We start from the raw sequence: 18,393 nt of genomic DNA on the forward strand, positions 1-18,393 counted from the left end.
ATGACACAGTCAGTGCTAGGGGAGGGGTACCTAACACTTGGCATCAGTCAGGATCCAAAGAACTCTCAAAGGGCCAGAAAGTTAGGTTGCAAGTAATAAGATGAAATGCACTAGGGTTAACTGCAAAGTCATACACTTGGATTTGGAAAACCAACTTGACAAACACAAGATGGGGGAGACTTGGCTAGCTAGCATTAGTCAAAAAATAACTGGGAGTTTTGGTGGATGGAAAGCTTAAGGAGAGTCATAGTTAAATGGAAACCATGAAAGCTGAGGAGGTCTTGGGTTGCCTTAAGGGACATAGTGGCCTGTGGTAGGGAGGGGATGGCCCTGCTGTCCTCTGCCCTGGCCAGTCAGCTATGTTCAGTTCTGGGGAGCCATGTTTTAGGATAAACATCCAGAGGAGGGCAGCAGGGAAGGTAAAGGACAGATGTCTGTTAGCCCTCATGCCAACTCTGATCATCATACATGGCTCAGCTGAAAGAACTGAGAATAGTTAACCTCCAGAAGAGAAGGTTTAGGGGGACATAACAGCTGCCTGCGGATATTTGAAGATCTCAAATATGGAAAAGGAATTGGGTTTGTTCTGTCTTGCTCTAGAAGGCAGATCTGGGTGCAGTTGCTAGAAATAGTGGAAGTAGGATCAGCCTTGATGTTAGGAATACTACAAAAAAGGAGAGCTGTCCCAAAGTGGACCAGACACCCTTCGGTGATCGTGGGCCTGCAAGATTGGAAGTCTTCAAGAAAAGGTTGGCCGAGTGCTTGCCATTCTGTTCTGCTATTTAGTAAACTAGGTGAAGTCTGAGGTCTCTCCCAACTTTTAAGATTCTGTGAATGAACCGTACTCCCCACTCTCACCCGAAGGCCTCCCTCCACTCACTCCCCTGTTGTTGTTACCATTGAAGGAGAGAGAGGAAGAAGGAGAGATCAGTAAAGGGAACTCACTGGGCCTTGACCTGGACCTGGATCACCCTGCAGGCCTGTGCAGCCGGCCTGACAGGGGGTGACATACTCAATGTGGCTCCTGGTATCACACACAGGGTTAAAGTCACTTTTGGAGCAGGAACACAGCTGGGTGCAGCTTAGGAAGTCCTCATTTTCAGGAAGAGTGCTGGGAAGAAAGCAACATCACAAAATCAGATCTCCGCCCATGATACTGCTCCCTGCCCCCAACTTCTATCTTTCCCATATCCATCCTGATGTTACCCAAAGAGCAATAACCTCAGGAATTTAGACACTTGTTCTAGACTCACCTGTAAAAATGGGGATTCAGTATTGAATTAACATAGAGAATAATATTGCTGGTATTGGCATTGCATTCTGTCAAGTTACTAATATTTAGGAACCAAGGGAGATGCAACATTTAGCTAAGATCCAGTCTTCCCCTTAAGGAATCAGCCGGAGCAGCCCCTGCTTGAGTAAGGTATCATCATTTTTTTATAATTTTGAATCCTGGAGGTTCCACTGGATTTTTTTGCATGTTCACTATCAAAATAAATCTTTGCTTCACTCCATATGAAAGCTACTCCTTGCTGAGATGGTATGTACCAGATACACCGAGTTGGAGTCAGTTTCTCTGCAGCTCAAACTGCTAGAGCTACAGCAACCTTCTCACATGCAAATTTTTCTAGGGTTTTTACAGATGAAGCAATCAAGGCCCTGAGAGGTTTAATGCTTCTGCCCTGGGTCACAGAATGTCAGAGCTAGAAGGGATCTTAGATGATAACAACTCAACAAGCAATATTTGTAAAGGGGCTTTAAGATTTGCAAAGCACTTTACACACATGATCTCAATGGATCATCGCAACAGTTTTGTGAGGTAAGTACTTCATATATTATTTCTATTTAACAGATAAGGAAACTGAAACTTGAAGAGGTTAAGTGACTTGCTCAGGGTCACACAGTCTTGTTAGTGTCAAATACAGGAACTGAACCCCAATCTCTCCTGACTCCAAGTCAAGAGCTCCTTCCACTATACCCCATCCCACTGTCTCTTAGCAAGTTAATGACTGAAGGTCAAGTCTTTTGAAGTAAATGACTGATTTAGGGGATCTTGGGGTGGGTCTTTATGTGTGGCTAGCATAATACCTGACATATAAGAGATGCTTAATACTTGTTGAATTGAGTTGGGGGTTGGTTAGTACTCAGGTTTCCTGACTCCCTGAGGCTCTGAAACTCACTAAGAGATCCATCATGAGGCACAATTAGAGTCTGTGTACCAGAGGGCCTGGTTAGCCCTTTGTGGGCAAATTTCCAAGGTGGGTACTGTGAGGGAGCAATGGAGAGTGGAGGCAAGCCTCTGCCTTCAGAGAATCTCTGGCCTGGAGTGGAAGGCATTGTCCCTGCTGTGAAAAACAGATGTGATCTCTGTTCTCAGAGAGTCCCAAGTCAGAAATGGCAAGATCCTGTTCCAAAGAAGCTCTGAGTTTGAGAACTGGTGAGAAACAACCCCTGTCCTCAGAGAATTCTTAGTTTGAGTCCGGAGTCTGAAGGAGAGATAAGAACTGCACCCCAGACATGGACATGAAATAGAAAAAATTAAGGCTAGAATACAGTATAAATAATCTGTAAGCCCTGAAGGAATGCCCAATGAAAGAATAAGTAAAGCTAATGAAGTTAATCAGGGAAAGCTTCCTAGAGGAGGTGATTTAGACAGCAAATACATAGAGGAATAGAAGGGAAAGGGGGAGTAGGTATGTTACTGGGGGATCTGGATGATACAGAGGGTGAGAGGAAGCCCTGGGAAGGAAGGGAAGGCAGGTAAGCAATACATCTATCATCGCGACAGAAGCACAAGGTGGCAAATTTTTGCTCCATATAAGGAAGAACTTCCTAACACATAGAGTGTCTCCCAGTGGGACGAACTCTCTCTCATTCCTGTCATAGGAGTTATTTAAATACTTTATGAAGCCCCTGTTATAGGCTGGCCCCTATGCTCAGGGCTGTAGGGAAGGAAGAAGGAGGGAGAGGAAGAAATGAGGAAGAACAAGAAAGGGGAGGAAGAGGAGGAGGTGGAAGAGGAGATGCGATCTCTGTCTCAAAGGGGCTCAAGTCCCGGGATTCAAGTTCTCAAAGATCAGTCATGATTTAAAGAGTGATTATTCTTGTTTTTCTTGGTCCCACAGAGCAGAACTGGGAACAGTGAGTAGAAGTTACAGGAGAGCAAATTCTGGCTCAAGAGAAGGAAAAACGTCCTAGTAATCGGAGTAGTCCAAAACTATAATAGGCTACCTCATGAGGCAATGAGCTCCCCATCACTGGAAGTGCTCAAGCATTGGCCATGTGATTGGCTATTGTTGGAGATGTTATAAAAGAGAGTCAGGCTCTAAGGAGGGGTTAGATAGTTTCCTAAAGTGCCTTCTGACTTTGAAACTCCCAGAAATTCTGAGGTACTCAAAGAGTTTGGGATGAGGCTTAGGTGGAGGCCAGGTTGGGAAACCCAAATTCTTCAAGATGGTCAGTAGTCTATGGGATAAAAGAGGGAGGGGGTCAAGCATTAAGTACAGAAGTTGAGATGATGATGAGGGTGAGAATGGATGAAGGACAATGATTGGTGATGATGATAACTTTTAACTAGAAATTCCAGCACCTGGGGCAAATTCAGTTGAGCCGAATTAGAAGGTTGGGGCTGAAGATGCCATTCCTAGATTGAGGGAGAATGGTGACAGAGGGTATGAGATTTGAGAAGGCTGAGGGACCAGAAGGCCAGGGCATGCGAAGAGGATAGAGACTGGAGTGGAGAACCCATGAACCAGGTGTTGAACTTGTGGGGGAAGAGGATGGGTGACCTAAAGGTCAAAGATGGTGGCCATAAGGTCCCAGACATGACAGAGAGAGCTCTAAACGAGGAAAGATTTAGAGGGAGAGTTGACTACTGATGGCAGTGGGAGACTCTGGAATGGCAAGTAAGGCTTATGCCAACTCCTCCTCCTGGCCTGCTGTCAGGAGTTTGAAAATGAAAGAGCAGCTAGCTTTGAAGAAGGTGCCAGGAGTGTGGGGGCTTCAGAAGAAGGCGTCAGTGAGCACAAGAAGATAGAATTTGTTAACAATAGATGAGAGCTCCAGAAAGCACAGTAGAGAGGAAGAGGAGAGGAAGAGAAAGAGACTGAGAAGGGCAGCCCTTGAGGGCCTTCAATACTGTCCTCTCTCTTTCTCCCACTCCAGTTCCATGCTGATGGAGGTTATAGGTCCCCAGGACAGGCAGGGGACCTTGGGGTGGGAGTAGCCCAGGGGTGGCACGAGGGAGCAGGCCAGTTGAGTAGGCAGTAGCCCTGACCAGTTGTCCTATACCTGGAGCAAGCCCTGGCCACCCACTGTTAGTTCCAGTTCTGATCAGTTCTCTGATTCTTATAGAACCTCAAAGTACAATAATTCTTTGAAGAGTGTCATTCAAGTCTACACACCCCATTTTCCGGAGAAGAAAATGGAGCTCTAGGGAAGTTTGTCCAAAGTCATACAGATAAGAAGCAGTGAATTCAAAGATTAAACCCTGGCCCTGGTCTCCAAGTTCAGTCTTTTGCCTCTCTAAGTGACAGGTCTCCTGGGAGAGCAGATGGGGGCAAGTCAGGCACTGGGGTCAAAGTGGAGGTGAACTAGTGCCATTCTGTTGTTATGACACTCATAAATGGGAGGGAGTAGGAAAGGCAGAGACCAAAAATCCTAGCACTGAACCTTCTTTCCCTTGAGAAAAAACAAAACAAAACAAAAAACTGTTGATGCATCTAAAACTGTCTTGACATGTCTGACACAAGGGATGGGAGCAGAGGCTGGAAAAACTTGGCTGCCTCTTTCTGTGTGGTAGGACCCAAGCCAGGTGGCACTGGACAAGGGGATGCTGCCTAGGGAAGGGGAGTTTTCCAGAGCAATCTTTGCCAGGCCTTCCAAAAGCATGGCCAAGGACTTGAGAATCAGGCTTCCAATGAGAGAGGCAGTGCAATGAAATGGGGGAAAACTGACATCGGGGCTGGAGGAATGAGGCTTTTATCATGATTATGTTCCCTGTGAACCTAGGCAAGGAAATCACATCTTTTCCCTGTGCCTCATTTTCCTCCTCTGAAAAATGAGGGGCTTAGACTAACTGATCTCTAAAGTATTTTTTAATTTTAAACCCTCTGATCCATGATCATACACATCATCCTTAGGGGTTGTAAAGATCCTTGGGACATATAGAGTCCAGGACATCCCTAAGGCATGGGAGGAACCTGATACATCCCTGGAGGAGTTTGGGGATAGGTGTCACTATCAGTCTATACATGTGGATTGATGTTACCAGCTTTGGCACCACTGGATACAGGAAGGAAGCCTCACGAACAGTATCTTTACCTGCAGGCAGGACATTTTTTATGAAAGAGAGGGAAGGGGGAAGCCTAGCAGTGGCCAACAGAGAGAGAAGAGTTTCTTGGAGGGATCCAGAAGGGAATGTTGAACAAATATGAAGGCTAAAACGTATACAAAATAAGGGAACACAATACTTCACACTTAAAGTGATGGTATGTCCTATGTCCTCCCTGGGACTGAGTGAAGAGGCAGAGGTGGGAAGAGGGGAGGGAAGTTGGTCCCAGAGTTCAGGGGCCATGTTTCTCATTTCTAAGACTAGTGAATCCTGGAGGGCAAAGGTTGTATCTCCTTCCTTCCCCTCAGACATGGGCACCTCCTACTGGACCCAGTATTAGAGAATTGGGCTTAACACAGAGTAGATGCACAATTAGTTCAAATACTTGACTGGTCATGGTAGAAGGAGAAAGCAGCAGAATGAAGATCCTAAGGGGAAGGAGCCAGGACAGGAGTTTCTTAAGGCTGGGTCTTTTATTTCTATGTACAGTACTTTGGGCAGCTAAGTGGTGCAGTGGATAGAATGAGGGGTGCGGAGTCAGGAAGACCTGAGTTCAAATTCAGTCTCAGACACTTACTAGCTGTGTGACTCTGGGTAAGTCACTTAATAATGTTTGCCTCAGTTTTCTCATCTGTAAGGTAAACTGGAGAAGGAAATGGCAAACTACTCCAGTATCTTTGCCAAGAAAGCCCCAAATGGAGTCAAAAAGAGTCAGACATGACTAAAAATGAACAATAGTATTTCTGTTTTTATGAGAGTTCCAATCTCTTGGTTAGGGGCACACTGAAAGGAGAAAAGATAGCAAAGGGTACAAACAAAGCCCAGAAAAGGAGTCAGAAAATTGTAAAGGTCAAATGGGGACCATAAGTATGACCTTGGGTCAGTCACTTGCCCTCCTTTCTGTAAAATGAGGCAACTGGAGGAGATGAGCCCTGAGGTTATCACTAGTCCTAATACACTACTTTTATATGCTCTTCTGTAACTCTTAATACTAATATTCTATGTTCTAGGGGATCTTTCAACTGTGACATTTTGTGTTCCATATTCCAAGGTCCCTCTTAGCTCTAATAATCTATATTCTAAGGCCTCTTGCTGCTTTTATGTTCTATGTTTCAAGGTTCTTTGAAGTTTTGGCATTCTTTGATTCTAGGGCCAGGGTCAGGGATGTTTGGGAAATTCTGTTCTGATGTCAGAGGCAAATATGAGCCAACAAAGGGGCCCCCAAGGGAGATGGAATCTTTCTGGAGAAGACAGAAATGTTAACTTCACCAGCTGTCTCAACAACTTTCAAGTGCCCTAAAAGACAGACTGGGAGACAAAGTAGTGGGAGGGGAATGGGAAGAAGGGTGGAGGGAGGTTGACTGGAAATGATGGGACAACTTGGTCCTCTGTGGTTAAGCAGAAGGTAGGGAGGGGAGTGATCTCTGGCTGATCCCCTAGGAACAAGAGCCCCTCAGCAAGATCACACCTAAAACCTTTAAACTCCTAGTTGTCACTCTGATATGATCAGAGTGAAGGGTTGAGACCAGGTTCCTGACACAATCCCCAAATCTAGAATACTAGGCCCTACACCTTGTTCTGCCACACAAAATCTTTTCTCCTTCCCTAAGTGGGGAATTTCAGTGGAGATCTCATAGCCCCAAGTGGAGTTGCAGCTGGGGATGTTTCCCATTTACCTAGGGTTTTCCCTCTGTCAGTCAGCTAGCATTTAAGAGCCTACTATGTTCTAGGCACTGTGTTAAGTGCTGGGCATAAGGAAAATGTCCAAAACAGTCCCTGTTCTCAAGAGGGCTCAATCTAAAGGGGGCAGAGGGTACCGCATGCAAACAGTTATGTACAAACAGGATCAATTCGGGACAAATTGCAAACATTCTCAGAGGGAAGGTGCTAGAATTAAGGAGGATGAGGAAAGACTTCTTATAGAAGGTGAAATTTTAGCTGGGATTTGAAGGAAGCTAGGAGGCAGAGCTCCCTAATGGCCTGTCTTCCTCGGACATGTTCTGTGTTCTAACGGTCCATCTTCTTTCTCACATTTCTGCCTGTGGCATCACCATTTATGGATGTTTCATATATGAAATTCTGGGTTTGGTTGGGTTTTTTTCCCCTTTCCCCTGTCTCTCAGTTATCAAGTCCCATTAATTGTACACTAGCAATCTCCCCTCTTTTTCTATTCCCATTGCTCTGCCCCCACCTCCATTCTTGGCCCTTATCAGTCCCTGGACTAATGCAACAAACTTTAAGCTCCTCCTTGAACATCCACTCTCCTTCTCCCCCTTTCATGCTATGCATACAACCATATTCATCTTTATTCAGAGATGTGGTTACAGTCATGTTCTCTGCTCTAAGCCCTTAAGTGGTTCCCTGGTATATACCAAGTTATATTCATAGGATCAAATTTTTGATAAAAAATTTAGAGCTGAAAGGGACCTTGGAGGCTATTTAGTTCAGTACCCTCATTTTACAGATGAGGAAATTGAGGCACAAAGGTTAAATGCCTTGTTTATACCACATAGGTGGCAGAACTAGAATTCAAACCCAGTTCTAGTGATAAAATCTAGTATTCATTCAAACACCTATGGATGGAGGCCTGGGATTCAAGGTCTCCACAAGTTAGCTATCTTTCGAGCCTCACTTCTACATGCTCTATGATCCAGTCAAACTGGATGAATTTCCTGGACTCTCATCTTCCCCTTGCTGCCCCTCCAACCCAGTCTTTCCCTCTCTTCCCCCTGTTCCCATCACCTTCTGGGAGTTCCAATCTCATTGCCTTCACTCATACTGTCTTAGAACACCCTTTCTTTACATATCATTCATCTCTTAAAAATACAACTTACATGTTACCTTCTCCAGGAGACTTCCCCTGATCACTTGGTCAGTAATGGATTAAATTTTGTATCTCCCTCATACCCACACAGGGCTCTGCCCACAGTAGGTACTTAATAAATAGTAGTTGAATATTATGGCATTCTCTAAGTACTGTTTCTTGTGCTTTCAGGGCAGGTTCTCTGGATTTTACAAAATGATTATTCAGTGATATGGATGACAGTGATCCCTGCTAGTATTTGAATAAGAGAGGAACAGAAGAAATGCCACCACTGCCATTACCAAGGCTCTCCTTTCTTTCTCAGGTAAGGACCTTTGTAACCCCCCCTCTATCCATTACCTCAAAGCTCCCAATCTAGCAAGAATCCCTCATTAGAAGAACAGTATTTGCCTATCTGGTTGTAGTTAGTTTTAACTTGTCTCTACCATCTAGAGGTGTTGACAAATATTTACTATCCCTCAGTGTACATTTTCATAGGTGCCTTCTACAGATAATATCCTTTCTTTTATGGCCTAAACTGGAGATCATCTTGGAGAAGGAAATGGCAAACTACTCCAGTATCTTTGCCAAGAAAGGCTCCAAATGGGTTCACGAAGGGTCAGACATGACTGAAATGAGTGAATGACAAAAGAGATTCTCAAATTGGAGAAATTTCAGATCTAATAGAAGGTTAGGATGAGTGGAGAGATTTTGGGGACATGTAGGCTTTTGTGGGCTCCTCATTTCCTACTTCATGGATAACTACCCACTTGGCCAGTCCAAAGTTCTCTTACTCACCTGGTGCCATAGACATTGGCGATAGGGTGGGTAGGGCAGCCTATGAAGAAGAGTGGCAGGCCAAGCAGCAGACAGGTGAAGGCCCCTACAATACCAAGAGTGGCACAGCGTGTAGGGCCCAAGTGGAGGCGCTTGACCAGGAACCCCCCAGCCACGATGCCCACGATGGCTGCAGGGATGCTGATACTGCCAATGAGCAGGTTGGCGAAGGAGGCGGTGACAGAGAATTGGCGCTCCAGGAATTTGGGCAGAAAGGTGGCCATCCCAGCCACCATGGAGGACATGCTGACCTGAGCCAGGACCACCAGGAGGAAGATGGGGTGGCGCAGATTCCGTAGCAGCACATGGGGGAAGACTGTCAGGGAGAGAAAATCAGATACAAGCCATTCCTACATGGACAGTAGTCCAGGGCTGAGAAGAAGCATAGCAAGCACCTCTGTCTTCTGACTGTTGCAAGACTCTCCCATGGTCTCCCCAAAAGGAGGCTTGAGCATCTCCAGTGGTGATGGGGAGATCACTGTTGAGGTAAGTTTAGTGGCACAGCTTAGAAAGTTTGATTAATTACACCCACCATACAGAGGAATGACCTGAGTCCTAAGCCAGCCCATTCCATTGTTAGACAACTCTAATTGTTAGTTTTTCCTTAGGCAGAACAGCATTTCTTCCTTTATAACAAGTTCTCAAAGATTTCAAGTGCTTCCAGATAGCAAGCCCAGTCATTCCCAGAATCCCAGAATCTAAGAGTTGGAAGGGACCTTACAAGGGCCCTTTTGCTTCTTTCCCAGTTCAGAAACCCCCTTTATCTATTTTTTGAGCTAAGTTTAATTGATAGATACCAATAGCACCAAGTCTTAGGGTGTTTTTTCTTTTTCTTTACATAGGGTCATAGATATAGAGCTGGAAGAGACATTAGAAACCATGTAGTCCCAAATCCTCATTTTACAGATGGGGAGTCTCCACCAAGGGAGGCTAAGTGACACAGATTGTAAGCATTTGGGATGAAATTTGAATCCAAGTCTGCTTCTAGCAAAGCCAGTTGTTTTTTCTATTGTACTTTATTGCTTTCCCTCCCCTCCCTTCCCCTCCCCTCCCTTCCCCTCCCATCCCCTCCCCTCCCATCCCATCCTTGTTCTATCCCACTTCACTCTATTCTGTCCTATTCTTTAATCCCTACATTCATCCTGTGCTCCAGCCTGACTGGTCCATTGCTGTCTTCTCCCCACTCCTCACCACACGCCAGGATCATTTCTTTTGTTCGTGTTGTAACCTCCGACTTGTATATTCAATTTGATTCAGCCAATATTTATTGAGCCCCTTCTATATATAAGGCAATGTAAGAGGCACTGGAAACCCAAATAAGATGAAAGATGATTCTTACCCTTGTGGAACTTACATCCATGGGGCGAAGGGACAGAAACAAACCATATGTAGATAAATGCAAGATAAATGGGGAATAAAACAAAATTGGGGTAAGGAGTCAGGAAAGTCTTCTCATAGCAGATGGCAGCTGAGGGGACCCTTGGAAGAAGCCAAGGGTTCTAAGTAGAAGAAGTGAGAAGTGAGTGCATTCCAGGATACAAAGACAAGAAGTAAAAAGCCAGGCTCAAAGAGCAGCAAATCTGCCACTTGTGCAGCAAATCTGCCACTTGTGCCGAAATCTCAGGAGCACAAAGAGGAACAGTGTGAAATGTCTAGAAGGGTCGGTTGGAGCCAAATGCTCTCTCCCTTTCTTCTGATTTATTTCCTTTAATTCTGTTCATCCTTCAAGGCCTAGCTGTAGCCTCCTATTCACTAGGAAGCCTTTACTAACTCCAGCCTACCTCCATCCCTACCTCCTCTAACCCTTATTGTTTGGGCTTCTCATTTGGTATCTACCATGAACTATTCTCTAGTTCCTACATGGACACTCTCCAAGTCTTTCTGAAGAACTTTGGAATTGATGGTGAGACACAGGAAACACTGGCACAGGACCACCCAGCATGGCATGCCTTCATCAAAGGAGGTGCTGTGCTTTACAAGTGAAGCAGAATTGCAGTAGCTCCGAAGGAATGTGAGATGCACAAATTTAGACATCTCCTCCCCAAATGTTCATATGGACTATTGGGCCAGTCCTGCAGTAGAGCCTTCAGAGCTGGTATGGGTCTGATCAGCCACAGTCAGACACACTGCACATTGACCCCACCTTAGTGATATCATTTCGGTCCTCTTTGAGTACAAAGGACAGCTATTCCCTAGTGTTATTTATAAGATACAACATAGATTGTAGGAGTTGGAAGGGACCTCAGAAAATAGATTAGCTGTGTTAGAAGGGACCAAAGAACAAATAGTCTTACAGCCAGAAGGAACTTTAGAATATGGAATATAAGACATCACTACCAGAAGAAAAAAACTACTAGAAGAAAAAAAAGAAAATTAGGACTAAAAGGGCCTTTAGAATTCAGGATTCTTCCATCCCTTTGACAAACATTGTTAAGTATTAGGGCCTAAAGTAGCATACTGGCCACTCAAAGAGACACAAAGTTTAGATTGGCCATGATCCTTATCGCCTAATAGGAGGATAAGGAAGAAAAGTAGATGTCCGAACTGGGGGGATCTTAGAAAAATGACATAAAATGGTAGGGGTGGAAGCGACCTTAGAACATGCATTCATTTATTAAGCAAATATGTATTAAGTAGCTATTATAATAGAAACCAAGGATACATAGTTTAGATAGAATTCTGTGTTCTAAGATCGATCCCAACTCTTAGGCAATATACATTTGTTGAGCACCTACTGTGTGCCAAGCACTATGCTAAGGCGAAGGATACAAAGAAAGGCAAAAGGCAATCCCTGCTCCAAAGAAGTTCACGTTCTAATGGGGGAGTCAACATACTGATGATCTTTGTTCTCTTTTACCTTTGGGATCTGATATTTTACATTCTACGGTTCAGGGTAATAGAATCTCAGAGCTGCATGGGTCCCAGGAGGTCATCTAGTCCCAGTTGCTTCTGTATATAAACCCTCTCGATGACACCCCAGTGAGTGGTCATGTAAGCACTACTTGAAGACCTAGAGTAAAGAGGCATGCCTAGTTTCCAAGGCAGCTCATTTCTCTGTTAGCTCTAATTGTTAAGAGTTTTTCCTTAGGCAGAACCTCACTTCTCTGAGTTCTTCTCTCTTGGGCCAAGCAGAAAACCTTTAGTCCTTTTAAGATTTAGGCCATAATTCTAACCTATACCTCATCAGATGCTGACTCTTTCAGCCTATGCATAAACTATACCTCAAAGTTTTGTGTCATCTGCAAATCATATAAACATATTATCTATGCCTCTATCCAAGTCTTCGATCAAAATGTTGAACATCCAGGGCTGAGGGTTTGAGCACAAATCAAAGAAAATCTCTCTCTTCCCCTCCCCTCTCTTTTTCTCTCCTCTTCTCTTCCCCTCCTCTCACCTCCTCTTCCCTATCTTCTCCTCTCCTTCCATATTTGGTGAATTTAAGTTGCTGATTTCCCACCCAGTATTAAAATTCTATGTCCTTTTTTCTGAGGGGACTCCTAGCTCTGAAATCCTCTACTCTATTATCTGAAGTCCCCTACAGCCCTGGAATTACATGTTTCCATGATGGCAGAACATGAAGTACTTGGCTCTGTCTACAACAAGTTTTACTTTATATGTATCAGTTCTGGGTTGTTCAACTCTGAAGGGAGTGACTGAATTATGCTGGGAAATAGTATTTCTAGGAAAACTCAGTAAGGGTAAAACAGCTGGGATGGTTTGAGGTTGAGGTCAAGTGAAGGCAGGATTATGGACTGTGACATTGATAGGACCTTTGTAGAATGAGAGAAGGCTACCTTCCTCCACAGCTAGGGACGTGTCATGTCCTCTAAGTGAGTCTGACCTAGTCCCGCATTGCCTCCACCATGAAATACCAAAATCAAAAGAGAATACTACTCCAACTGGAAGACCATATGGCCTGCCTCTAGATGACTAGCCAGGAAGTCAGGCCAGGAAGCTGTCTCCCATGGAACCAAGAAAATAAATACAAACAGTCCCCTATTGTAGAGTGGATGGATGAGTATGGAATTCCCCCTCTCAGTGTTCTTTATCCCAAACACTCTGTCCCTTCCTGAACTTACACTCTTAGCTGTGCAGAGAGCACAATCGTAAATAGTTAGAACTGGGAGGGAACTTAGAGATCATCTGTGGCATCCTTGTTTCACAAATGGAATGACTGAGGCACCACAAATGGCGTGGCTAAGGGGGAGAGATGGCACAAAATGTCAGAGCAAGGGGAAACCTGAGCACCTAAAATGTGCGCACATAGAATGGAAGCTAGAAGGGACCTTCTATACAATATCAGTCCCTCGAACTCCCTCATTTGCTGGGAAGGAAACTAAAGGGCAGAGCAGGGAAATGACCTAACTAAGCTCATGAGGGAAGCTTCCTCTAACGCTTAAAGTAACAGAGAGACTTTGTGACAGAAGTGAGCCCAGAACCCAGGGCTCCCAGCATTCAGGACTGAGTCCTTTCCTTGCACACGGGAGCCTGCAAAACAACTGGCTTAGTTTTCCAAAGTCATCCAAAAAGCCTTCTTGGATAAACCCTACCTTCTTCGGGTCCCTTCTTTTCACTGTAGACTTAGTGTTCCCTATGAGATTTGAATCTGTGCTTCATTGCAATCATTTTGTAGGCAACCTTACAAAATGTATGTGCAGGGCAGATCCCAAGTAGACTATAAGTTATCTGGGATCAGGGGCTGTATTTCCCCCTCAGACTAGGGCATATCTGAGGTCAGGGATTGTATATTTCCTCACATACTTGACTGGGGGCTCATTGAGGTGCAGAGCTGGACCTTATTCTCACAACAGGGGCCCTTAATACTAGCAGTCATATATTTTCCTCATACTAGAGGCTGCCTGAGGGTAGGGGCCAGGTCTTTATCCTCCATCTGTCTTCCATCAGTCCATAGAATGAGGTACTCAAGGCTTCAGCTGAAGCCTAGAGTCAGGGCTAAGACTGGTCCACTAGTCGAAAGACCTTGTGGACAGGGACACTTTGGCCTCCATGACTTGCATGTGGAAATAGAAACCACAAAACACAATTTGGCTGAGGGCATTGGCTCAAAGAGCCAATTTCAGATACTGACCCTAGCTTCTCCCTGGCTTTTTGCCCTTGTTGACATTAATAAACATGTTATTGTTCCAAAGTAATCATTTCTTCTGATCATCCAGATTTCTATGGTCTCCAAGGTCAAGCAGCGCATCGTCTTGTTTCCAGGAACCATCCCCTATGTAGCCTCAGTCATCCATCTGATAGCATTGATATAACATTTTAAGGTTGACAGAGTGTTTTACAAGTGTTATTTCACATGACCCTCACAACAAATTCTTACTCCTGTTTTATGGATGAGGAAACTGAGTCTTAAAGAGGTTAAGTGACTTGCTCAGAGTCTCACAAGCAGGAAGTATCTGAGGTCAAATTTGAACTCAGGTCTTCCTGATTCAAAGGTCAATACTCTACAGCACCATCTACATAACACCATCCTCATTTTACAGTGTACACACAGCCTACCATTGATTTCAACTAACCTCTGATGGTTTCTTATGTCTAAGTTTTGATTGCTTCAGAGTCACCTGAAGTCAGGAACTCTAGAATATAGATAAGTCAGGGCCAGAAGGGGACTCAGAATATGGTATGTATGATGTAAGAGCTGGGAGAAACAGAATGAGTAACACAATGTCTGAGCTGCACATGGCCTTAGAACATAGTTGCACGTACACTATTGTTGGAGCAGGGGAATGAGATTATTTAGAACTGTGCCATAGAAAGATTATTTTGGCAGCAGTTTGACGGATGGGTTGGAGAGAGAAGACACTGGAGGCAGAGGGACTCATGGGGGATATATTATTGTAGTCTACATGAAGTGGTGAGAAAATGAGGTGAGAGATTGGAGAGATATTGTGGATGTCAAATAGAACTCTGCAACTCACTGGATGTGAAGGGTCAGGGAGATCAAAGAGGCAAAGATGTAGAACATGAATGAAAACACAAATAAACATCATTCATCGTGTGTCTTACACATATGTTTATCACCTTTTAAAAGTTTTCCTTTTTATTCTCCCATGGTGCAGTAAATAGAGTGCTGAGCCTAGAGTCAGGAAGTTCTGAGTTCAAATCCAGCTTCAGACACTTACTAGTTGTGTGACCCTGGGCAAGCCAATCTCTGCATGCCTCAGTGTCTTCATCTGTAAAATGGAGGTAATAGTAGCACCTACCTCCCAGAACCATTGTGAGATCAAATGAGAAAATAATTGTAAAATGAGCTTAGCACAGTGTCTGGTACATTGTAGGCACTATGTAAATGTTAGTTATTATTACTATGATTATTGGACCACAAAAGACTAAACCGAGTGAATTATTACTATTCACTTCTGGTGACTCATGGTACAAATGATTCCTCCAGTATAGAGGCAGCATTGTACAGTGGACAAAATGATGAATTTCAAGAGAGAGACAGAGATGGAGAGAAAGAGACAGAGACAGAAAGAGAGAGAGAAACATTTCGATTTACAAAGTAGAATAGAAAAAGAGGGTTATATGTGAAATCACGAATCTCCTTTATGTATAGATTGCTTTACAAAAAAAGGCATGCAATAAATTCTACATGTTACTTTTGTGTATTACTCTTTTTAAAAGATATCTAGATGTTCTTGTGAAGAAGATAAAAGGACAGTTCTTTCCAAAGATGGCTTTATGTTATCACTGGATGTACCAACACTGCCATTCTTACCATATGGAGCTCTGCCAGATGTTTTGCCTTTCAGAATGAAGTCTCATATTGGAAAAGGTTGGGAGCCACTACTCCAAAAATCAGTGACTGACTATTGTCTTTTGTTTTGTGACTGTGTTCCCCATCTCTCCCATCCCACCATTCTATGTTGTCCAGTCACCTCCCTTTCCCTTTGCCAGAGCTGGTGCCCCCATCTGACTGATCTCTGATGGGCAAAAGGGACACTTACTTTTGACGAACTGTATCACAGTGAGGTCTGGGGCAATCTGAGCTTCTCTATCCTTCTCTTTGTCTGAGGAATTACCTGCTCCCAGCTTGATGAGAGAGTTCTCTCCCTACAAAGAAGTACAAAGAGATTGTTGGGGGGGGGGGGGCGGGATTGCTGGGTACTTTTCTTTTAGCCGTCTCCATCTTGGCTGGCCATGTGTTCAGAGGGGATGGAGCATGAAGGAATGAAGGGGATGGTGCAGATGGGATGGTGACAACAAGGACAGACAGCAATCTCTTCATCATCTCTGGTGGCACTCCTTTCATTCTGAGATAGTTATAGCACATTTCACCACCACCACCATCACCAAGGCCTTGATCATTCCATCACTATTTCCAGTAAGCCAGAACCATGCAAATCCCACCAGAGAATGGTCTGATTCAGGGAGGCTGTGAGACTCAAATGAGACAATGAATGAATATACTTTGAAGCTATAAAGTGCTATATAAATGCCGGTTATTACTATTATCATTAGTCTTCAGGCCTCCAGTCTGGTGATGACCATCCTTTCCTGAGCCTTCTACTCCACTCCTGCTAAGCTCAAGCAATTTCTAAAGAGAAATACGGGGGCATGTTGACAAATGTTTAACAACTGGGGCTGGGGTGACAGGGAAATATGCACACAAACTTTTAAGTTTAATCTTCATCATTAATACTTTCTTAAGTTGAGACAATCAACAAAATAATAAATGAAGCCATGACCGAATATTTAACAATCAGCTCTCCCGAGCTCGTTAGAGCTGGTTCCATCACACCCTTGTCTCTATCCTAGAACACTACCCTGTTCATTTGGGATTCAATCACCTGAGCGTATTGGAGATGGCCCAGTTTCCCAGTCTATGATCCAGACCCATTCTCAACCAATCAGAAAGCCTCCTGATAGCAAGATAGGTGTTCAACTATCCCCTCACCCAAACTAGACAAAGATGAGGAAATTTAAATTGGTATCCAGCATCTTAAAAATCAAAATAATTCAACCTGAAATAGGCTACTTAGGGCAGTTAGGTGGAGCAGTGGATAGAGTGCTGAGCCTGAAGTTAGTAAGACTTCCAGAGTTCAAATCCAGCCTCAGACACTTACTATTCATGTGATCCTGAATAAGTCACTTAGCCCTCTTTACCTCATTTATAAAATGAGCTGGAGAAGGAAATGACAAACCACTCCAGTATTTTTGTCAAGAAAACCCTAAATGGGATCATGAAAAGTCAAATATGACTGAAACAACAGAATATCAATAATAGATGACCCCTTTCCCTATAGCAGAGGCTTCAGGGGTTGCTACCTCCATTTCACAAAAGCTTGGAAAAGTAAAGGAACTTTCTAAAGGTTAAACTGAAGTCAAATTGTGCAATCCTTTTGACCTGGTTCTAGCCTAAGTCTACTTCTGGCTTCTGTAGGATAAAGTGGTATGTAAAGTGGAACAAAAGAAGACTTTGAGCTGAAGAGAAGGGATTGAGAATGTGAACTAGAGGACTTTGGGAGCCCAGTGTTTATATCTGAGGAGGGGAAACAACTGAGAAGCCGATAGATAATGAGAAAAGCAAACTGAAAGAGGAGGGAAAGGTAGGTCATAAGGCAAATTGGTATGACAGAAGAGAAAGAAGGATGGGTGAAGCTGCCAAGGTCCTGTTTAAGATTAAAAGGAGAATGAAAACCGAGGCTCTGAAGCATTCTTTTTTTTAAAGATCATATTTTTTGTTGTGATTCAGTTGTTTTTCAATTGTGTCTGACTCTTTGTGGTCCTATTTGGAGTTTTCTTGACAAAAATACTAGAGTGGTTTGCCATTTTCTTCTCCAGATCATTTTACAGATAAGGAAACTGAGGCAAACAGGGTGAAGTGACTTGCCCAGGGTCATACAGCTAGTAAGTGTTTGAGGCTGAATTTGAACTCAGGTTTTCCTAACTCTAGGCCTGGTGCTATATCCACTGTGCCACTGAGTTAAAATTTAAATTTGAACTTAATTTAAATTTAAACAGTTGATAAATTTATAATTTGCCTCAATGATTTCATTATTCAAAATATGAAGGAAGAGACCAGAGGAGCTGCTATCCTAGACCTGGTCCTGAAGATTAAGGAAGAACTAAATTCTGAAGTAGGAAAGACAGGAACCCTCAGGGGCAAGTGATTTTTCCATTATAGAGTTCATTATCAAGAAAACGAAAGTGGTGCCTACTCTGACATGCACCACAGATTTTTGGAAAGGAGATTTCAGAGGGCTCAGAGAAAGGATAGGTAGGGGCCAGTGGTTACTTATTTTATAGAAATTGGACCAAGAAGGGTGGGGAATTCTTAAGCAGAAACAATTCAGTTAAGAAGGAAAGAAGGGAACTGCCTAAAGAAACTAACTTGAATGCAAAGGGACTTTATGATAAATTATCATTTAAAAAATCTGCATATAAGAGATGGAAGCAGAAATAA

At 43.7% G+C, this 18,393-nt stretch overlaps 1 protein-coding gene across 4 annotated transcripts in view; it reads right to left on the bottom strand.

The window, feature by feature from the left end:
* The window catches only part of SLCO2B1 (solute carrier organic anion transporter family member 2B1), an 86,672-nt gene that overhangs the window by 11,604 nt on the left and 56,675 nt on the right, over window positions 1-18,393 (bottom strand). For all 4 annotated transcript variants that reach the window (XM_072610830.1, XM_072610834.1, XM_072610831.1 and 1 more), the window contains 3 exons: window positions 15,935-16,040; window positions 8,934-9,288; window positions 946-1,111 (listed from right to left, as the gene is read on the bottom strand). In XM_072610830.1, the coding sequence (XP_072466931.1) occupies window positions 946-1,111; window positions 8,934-9,288; window positions 15,935-16,040 (627 nt within the window). The remainder of the gene's footprint in view (window positions 1-945; window positions 1,112-8,933; window positions 9,289-15,934; window positions 16,041-18,393) is intronic.

Source organism: Notamacropus eugenii, chromosome 5 (assembly GCF_028372415.1).
Source record: "Notamacropus eugenii isolate mMacEug1 chromosome 5, mMacEug1.pri_v2, whole genome shotgun sequence".
Lineage (NCBI taxonomy): Eukaryota > Metazoa > Chordata > Mammalia > Diprotodontia > Macropodidae > Notamacropus > Notamacropus eugenii.